This window comes from Myotis davidii, unplaced genomic scaffold (genome assembly GCF_000327345.1).
Source record: "Myotis davidii unplaced genomic scaffold, ASM32734v1 scaffold223, whole genome shotgun sequence".
Taxonomy (NCBI): domain Eukaryota; kingdom Metazoa; phylum Chordata; class Mammalia; order Chiroptera; family Vespertilionidae; genus Myotis; species Myotis davidii.
Genome location: NW_006294609.1, coordinates 3,555,060 through 3,563,597, shown reverse-complemented (window position 1 = coordinate 3,563,597; position 8,538 = coordinate 3,555,060). Strand labels below are relative to the sequence as shown.

General features: G+C 40.5%; 1 protein-coding gene across 1 annotated transcript in view; it reads right to left on the bottom strand.

The window, feature by feature from the left end:
• Positions 1-8,538, bottom strand: part of ATP2A2 (ATPase, Ca++ transporting, cardiac muscle, slow twitch 2) — a 55,598-nt gene that overhangs the window by 31,728 nt on the left and 15,332 nt on the right. Inside the window, exon 5 of the mRNA XM_006768906.2 lies at positions 8,497-8,538. This exon is cut by the window's right edge and continues 19 nt beyond it. Within this exon, the coding sequence (XP_006768969.1) occupies positions 8,497-8,538 (42 nt within the window). The remainder of the gene's footprint in view (positions 1-8,496) is intronic.

Sequence of the window (8,538 nt, the reverse complement as noted above, 5' to 3'; positions counted from 1 at the left end):
TGTGAGAGTGGCGGTGCCCCAACCCCCTGATCGGCCCAGCTCTGTGGGTGATAGAGGGCAGTGCCCCAACCCCCTGATGGGCCCTGCTCTGTGTGTGATGAGGGCAGCGCCCCAACCCCCTGATTGGCCCTGCTCTGTGCATGACAGGGTGCAGAGCCCCAACCCCCCTGATGGGCCCTGCTCTGTGAGTGACAGGGGGCAGTGCCCCAACCCCCTGATTGGCCCTGCTCTGTGCATGACAGGGGGTGGCGTCGCAACCTCCCCATCGACCCTGCCTTCAGTGTGACAGGGGGCAGTGCCCCAACCCCCCAATCGGCCCTACCCTGAGCGTGACTGAGAGTGGCATTGCAACCTCCCGATCCACCCTACTCTGTGCATGACAGGGGGCGGTGCCCCAACTCCCCAATCGGCCCTGCTCTGAGCCCGACCATGGGCTGCACCTAGGGATTGGGCCTGCCCTCTGCCACCCGAGAGCAGGCCTAAGCCAGCAGGTCGTTATCTCCCGAGGGGTCCCAGACTGCAAGAGGGCACAGGCCGGGCTGAGGGACCCTTCCTTCCCCCGAGTGCACAAATTTTTGTGCACCGGGCCTCTAGTATGTATATATTGCAAAATGATTATAGCTGGTCCTCAAAAATAAGTTTTTTTTTCAACATCGTTTTGTTGCAACGTTGATAGGGGGGAGGGGGAGGAGTCAATCCGCAGCCAGGGCCACTGTCTATGTGGAGTTTACACGTTCTCCCCTGTCTGCAGCAATTTTCTCCAGGTCCTCCGATTTCCTCCCACATCCCAAAGATGTACACATTAGGTGAACTGGCCTACCTAAACTGCCCCAGTCTGAAAAGATGTGAGTGCACCCTGAGATAGAAGAGCCTCCTGTCAAAAATTGGTTCTCTCCTTTGCACCCTAAGAACCTAAAATGAAGTGAGTGGGTTGGAAAATAATGATCATTTGTTTTTATGAATTTTTCTTAAATGTATTCTATACCACAGCTCACATTTATTTCAATGTTTCATACTAGAAGTGTTTTTGGGCCTTTATTTAGAAGTTTGGTGACTTAAAAAAAGTTTTTATTAATTTCAAAGAGAGAAAGGGAGAGGGAAAGAAGGAAAGAAACATCAATGGTGAGAATTACTGCACGGCCCCTACTGGGGCTTGAGCTTGCAACTGGGCATGCAGGAGGCAACCAATTGATGTGTTTCTCTCATCTCAATATTTCTGTCTTTCTCTCTCTCTTCCACTCTCTATCTTGGGTGAGGATTTAAAAAAAAAAAAAAGTGGAATTGCTGGATCATATGGTATACTTCATTTTAAAAAACCAAACAGAATCCTAGGGAGAAAGGCAATGAAAATCGTAAAATTGCATATAAGATTTTGAATGTGTCTTGGAGTTTATATATTTCATTAATTCTCAAAGGAACTGTGATCAGACAGAAAGACAAATAATTAAGAGCTACTTCTCTAGAGCTTTGCCTTCTCAAAATCTGGTCCACTTTGGGAGCTTGGTATAAATCTAGATATTCAGACCCCACTCAAGACTTACAGAATCAAAATCTACACTTTAACAAATCCTCGTGCACATAAAGTTAGAGAACAAATGCTTTAGGTAGCTGCCCAAAATTGAAGGCCTGTTTTTGTTAGTTTGTTGTAAAAACAGCCCCTGAGCCCAGCTGGTGTGGTTCAGTGGATTGAATGTCAACCGATGGACCGAGAGGTCCAGGGTTTGATTCCCAGTAAGGGCACATGTTCGGGTTGCGGGCTAGATCCCTAGTAGGGGGCGTGCAGGAGGCAGACGGTCAATGATTCTCTCTCATCATTGATGTTTCTATCTCTCCCTCCCTCTCCCTTCCTCTCTTAAATCAATAAAAATTAAAAAAAAAAAAGGTTGTGCCATTCCTAGCACTAGCCAGTTTAGCTCAGTGGATAGAAAGTTGGCCTGTGGATTGAAGGGTCGTTGGTTTGATTTCAGTCCAAGGCCCGTACCTCAGTTGCAGGCTCCTCCCTAACCGGGGCCTCGTGCAGGAGGCAACCAATTAACACGACTCTATCACATCGATATTTCTCTTTGTCTTTCCCTCTCTCCTCCATTCTTTCTAAAAATAAATGGAAAAATATCCTTGGGTGAGGATTAACCAAAAATAAATTAATTAATTTAAAAAAGAAAAGTAGATTATGCCATTCCTATCACTTACATAATCTTAAACCAGGATTCTCTCCAGAGTATACAACAGGACAGAAGTCATCTGAGGATATTTATATACTTGTGCTATTCGTCAACTCTGGGTTACCAAGATACATGAAGATTGTTTCAAACAGTCCTTAAAACAGTGGCTTTGAGAAGTCAATAAATAATCCACTACCCCTGGGGCATATTCTGAAACCTCCAAAATTCTAAATTTAACACTTTATGATATCATAAGCTTGATCTACTTTGATAATATTAGCAGATAATACAGAAAGTTTAAAAACACTGATGTTCGTTTCTCAAAAAATTACACCCGATTTTACTACTATGGTTTCCATCCATCCATCCAGACAAACATTTCCCTGGTATTAAGATACAAAACTACTGTGGCTTCAGAAAACAAAAATGTGGGAACTTTCTCCATATTTTTATTTGCCAAATCAATTTTATTTGGCTCCCATATTCTAGATACTTCTAAGGTTTACCTAAGCATCTGCTATGCATGCTTACACAATGTCTCCTTAGAAAGGTTATTAGCTAGTATAGCAATCTAAAATTTCATTTCCTTAACTCCCTACATCTCCTCTTCAAAACACCACTTAGTCCAGTCTAGCCTTCAGAAAGTTCAGCAGAACCCAGAACCATCTTATCGTGTCTTCCTAAAGCTTGCAAAAAGGACTTTATTACCTGAAATTAGGAGGTGATCTTTATATCCAAAAATTACCATAAAAAGATCTCTTTCTGAAAGTATTAAAATAGCAGCTCCAAACTTGCTTTCATCTTCAAAACAGTTCACAATATTCTTGTGTTTCAATCCATCACAGAAAACATGCCACACTTAATTTCATAATTTAAATAAAAGTATAAAAGTTACCATGTCTAAAAGCACAATTCAAGCTATTTATCCAGGCTACGTAGAGTAAAACTGACAAAAAATAATTTAGATCTACATTTAGAATTGAAGTTCATTTCTATAGTTTCACAGAACTGAATTATTGAGCTAAATGCCAAATTGCAGGGTCAGATTACTAATCCTAAGAAAAGCAGAAGTTAATAAACCCCAACATGTATAGTCTTAAAGTCTTCATAAAACAAACACCTCACAATATGTTTTTCCAAAATGTTCCATATAATTCACTGTAAGTGCCTTAGGGTTGGGAATCTTACCCAATTCAATGATCCACCAGGCCTACTAATCCAGCAAAACTGTCATTTCTAATTTGGATATAAATATACAGTCACCACAAAACATCACCAAAACAGACCAAATAAGAGTACACTGACAACTTAAAAATTAAAATTATGACCAGGTTTCTTCAACATGATAAAGGGTGTCTATGAAACCCATAGCCAACATCACACTTCGTGGTAGAAGACTGAATGCTTTCCTCCACAATTAGGAACAAGATAAGGATGTCTACTCTTGCCACTTATATTCAACACTAGAGGCCCGGTGCATGGATTTGTCCAGGGCATGTCCGGTCCATCTCACCCAGTCCCAATCGGGGCGACGGGGGCCGTCTTGCCCAGTCCCGATCAGGGCCAATAGCAGCCAGCCAGCCGGGGAGGGACCATGGGAGGCTGGCCAGCTGGGGAGAGACCGCGGGAGGGCGCCAGGGCGTGTCCGGCCTGTCTTGCCCAGTCCCGATTAGCCAGACCCCAGGAGCAAGCTAACCTACTGGTCGGATGTCTGCCCCCCAGTGCACATCATAACAACGGGTGGAACGAACAATCGGATGCTTAGCATATTAGGCTTTTATTATGCAGGATTCTAAATTTTGGAGATTTTAGTGAAGGCATTTAGACAAGAAAAAGAGAGAAAAGGCATCCTGATTAGAAAGATATAAAAAATGTTTGCACGTGACATGAACTTCTATATAGAAAATCTTAAGGAACCCCTAAAAGCGATTAAAAACTAGTAAGGGTCAAGGCAAGACTGCAAGGTATAAGATTAATATATAAAAAAAAATCAATTGTATTTGTGTACTAGCAAAGAACAATTTGAAAATTAAAATTAAAAACAAATTCAATTACAAAAGGTTCCCCCCAAAAAACAACAAAATACTTAGGAAAAAACTTAACAAAAAGAAATACAAGCCCTAACCGGTTTGGCTCAGTGGCTAGAGCGTCGGCCTGTGGATTCAAGGGTCCCAGGTTCGATTCCGGTCAAGGGCATGTACCTTGGTTGCAACATCTCCAGTAGGAGGTGTGCAGGAGGCAGCTGATCGATGTTTTTCTCTCCCATCGATGTTTCTAACTCTCTATCCCTCTCCCTTCCTCTCTGTAAAAATCAATAGAATATATTTAAAAAGAAAAAGAAATACAAGACACTTGTACACCTGAAAACAACAGTGTGCTCCTTATGCTATACTTTACATCTGTGATTATTTTGTAATTGCCCATTTGTACTTTATAGTAAATATATTCAATTTGTACTTTGTAGTAAATATGTAAGGTTCATATAAGGGATATAAACTCATCTTTCAGTATTAAGCTCACTGGTTTTTTGTATATTAAAAGAAAGGGAGTGGTTGCCAGAAGCTGAAGGAAATGGGTAAAGGGAAATTACTATTTAACGGGGACAGAGCTGCAGTTTGGGAAGATGAGAAAGTTCTGGAGATGAATGGTGGTGATGGCTGCACAATAATGTGAATTTATTTAATGCCATGGAACCGGTATACTTAAAGATGGTTACAATGATAATTTTTACTATGTATATTCTACAACAGTATAAACAAATACAATACGGCATACTTCATAAGATGGAAATCTTAGGTCACAGATATGAACACTATGCATTGGGAATGGAATTTCAGTGGGCAACAAAAATCAGGTAGACCAGAGTTATCATCAAGCTTTACCACTATGTGATCTGTATATCGGGCACATTAATTAATACATTATACAAAATTTGCCTACCCTCCCCAAAAAGGCCAGAGAAGTTTGGTGGTACTGAAAACTGAGTAAGAAGCCTATATAGCACTTAATGCCCAGGGAGTGGCATTAAAATGAAATCATGGAAACAAGCAGGAATTACACAATGCATGGTCTTTTAGAGAAAAGAATTTTGTATGTGAGGTGCAATAGGAGGCCACTGGAAGGTTTAGCAGGTTAATAAGTTACATGACCTTTAGAAAACCACTCTGGCTGCTGTGCGGAGAACGACTGAAAAACAACAAAGGAAGCCAGAGCCAAGTTAGAACACAATGGCAGTGTCAGTGTGAGGTGATGGTGAGACTGAGGAAACAGAAGTTCACAAATTTGGGTGTGTTTTGGAGACAAAATCAACTCATCTTAGAGACAGAGAGTAAGAGAAAAGAATCAAGATGACTCCTAAGTTTCTCTCAGCTAGCTAGGTGGTTAGAATGACTTATGGAGATGGGAAAGAAATATCTGAATCACCACTGTTTAATAGAAGCTGGCCTTGTTTATTTCTTCAAAAGGGAAGATGGCTTGAGGATCAAGGTTACACATTCCTCTGATGCCGTTTACCACTACATATCGACATTTCTGTACTTCATTTCCCATTAACCTGTACTTCATTTCCCACAATTTTATTGAGATATAAATTACTGATGCAAACTAAAGATAGATGCTTTGGGGGTAATTTCTCTAAGTTTTCAAATAGACTCACTACACTGAAATCCTCTGCCATAAAAATTCTTAAATATTCTTAACTTGAGAGGCTGAAAAGTATATTACCAGATTAAGCTAGAGAAATGGAAAACATACAAAGTCAAACAATCCTGTACAAGTATTTAGGCAATGATATCTGCAATTGCACATAAAACATATATGCTTTTAAAAGACAAGCTATCTTCTTCCAATGTTTCCTTCCTCAGTTACTAGCATCATCACCCTCCAGTCACCTAAACTAGAAATTTGGCCAGTATCTTTGATTCTACATTCAACCCACACATCCATTCAGTTATCAACCTGTTGCTTTGCGTCTAAATCTGAGGCTCGCTTTTCAACCTATACTTAATCGTAATTCCATGATAGATTGGGTGTTAATAATTTGGGTTGAGACTGGTAAAAACTTTTAAAGAGTGCCTCAGAGGATTCTGATGTGCCTTCCTGCATAAGAACTACTTTGCATAGACTCAAAATCTTCCCATTATTCTTTTTAAAAAATATTTTCTATTGATTTCAGAAAGGAAGGGAGAGGCCCACAACCCTGGCCCATTAGGATGACGCTCCAACCAACTGAACTACCTGGCCAGGGCCATTCTGACCTACTTTCTATATTACTTCCAGAATTCCTCTATTTATATTTTTGCTATAAAATTGTGACTCCAGCCGGTGTGGCTCAGTGATAGAGCGTAGATCTATGAATTAGGAGATCATGGTTTGATTCCTGATCAGGGCACATGCCCAGGCTGCAGGAGGCAGTTGGTCAATGATTCTCTCTCATCATTGATGTATCTACCTCTCTCTCCCTCTCCCTTCCTCTCTGAAATCAATAAAAATAAATATTTTTTATTTATTAAAAAAAAAAAAATATATATATATCTATCCACTGACAAATGGTAAAATTTGAGTAAGGTCTAATGATTAGATGATAGTATTTTATCAATTTCCTGACTTTGACAATTTTACTGGACTCATATTAGAGAATGCCCTTGATTTAAAAAAATAAACACTCAAGCCCTGGCCAGTGTAGTTCAGTTGGTTGAGGGTTGTCCCCAGCACCAAGAGGTCACATGCATAGGTCTGGTGTGGGAGGCAACTGATCAAAATTTCCCTTGAACATCCCTCCCTCTCTCAAAATTAACTTTTTAAATATTTAAAAATAATAATAAACACTCAAATATTTAGGAGTAAAGGGGCATTGAGCCTGCAACTTATTAATTTATACACACTGCAAACATGTTGGAATACAGGCAGCACTGTTCTTTTTATGGAATAAGAATGACAAAAATTATAGGTAAGAGAATATGACAAGGCAATTTCCTTTTTAGAGGCCAAAACTGTACAGCACAGGGCCAACTGAGATGCAGCTTGTTGAATTATTCATTGAATTGAGTAAGACAATAAGGACAAAGCACACCTTCCCCACAATCAGTGTAAAAGTGTTACAATGAGACCATTCACAAAAAGAAACCAGTAACAAGTATTCTTAACTCCGAAGGTTGTGAAAAACCATGATTTGAATAATCCAATGTGATGACTGCGACAAAAGGACTAGACCAGTGGTCAGCAAACTCATTAGTCAACAGAACCAAATATCAACAGTACAACGATTGAAATTTCTTTTGAGAGCCAAACTTTTTAAACTTAAACTATATAGGTAGGTACATTGTTATTAACTTAATTGGGGACTCCTAAGCTGGCCTTTGCTAAAAACGTCCTCAATCTGAGGGGTTGACCCTCAGCGACCCCACTTCCTCTAATGTCACTTCTTTAAAATAGACTCACCCAGGCCAAAAACCGACTTCTGCGCATGGGCCACGAAGTTTCAATCGCACTGTACGTGCGTGCCTGCACGTGGTATTTTGTGGAAGAGTCACACTCAAGGGGCCAAAGAGCTGCATGCGGCTCGTGAGCCGTGGTTTGCCGACCACTGGACTCGACTATTCTGACTGGTTCCAGGGGCATTCTGGGTTGTCTGGCAACATGGCGCTGATCTAGAGCAGCAGTCACCAACCGGTGGTGCGTGGACCATTGGTGTCCGTGAGGTCCGAAAGGTTAGCAACCTCTGATTTAAGTAAACCTTTGGAGCAGCAGTCGCCAACTGGTGGTCCACCGACCACTGGTGGTCCATGAGGTCCAAAAGGTTGGCGACCGCTGATCTAGAGCAATGAGGAAACAGACTCCTTTGAGATCTGTGGAGAGCTCTGGCCTTGCAGTGGATTCACAGCCCAGGCTAAGAACCCTGGCTCAGTGAAATGGAAAAGTATTTTTAATAAGAACTTTTAGAGTCATGAAATTACCCTGAACTATCAACTTCCAGGTATGACAACATTTATGCCAAGAAACAAAAAATTAGTAGCCATTAACTAGAATGCTAACAAACTGCAACACTAATTGTCAAATCAAAATTAAGTTCATTATCTCAATAGCACTAGTGAGCTACAATATATCAAAAGTAATAAGCACAAACAATTCAAACACCTTGTTCAAAAATATCAATAACATGAAGGGCAGTGCCAAACACTTCAAAATTTTATAGAAAACCTTTTTTTTTTTGGATGGCGCTAAAACCGATACATATGAACATAATTTTTAAAACACTTAACTAGGAGCCTTGAGAAAAAGAATGCATCCAGATATACAATCTAGAATAAAAACCCAAAAAACCAAACAAACTCACCAGCAATTTCTACAATATCACCAGGAACTATGTCTTTAGCTT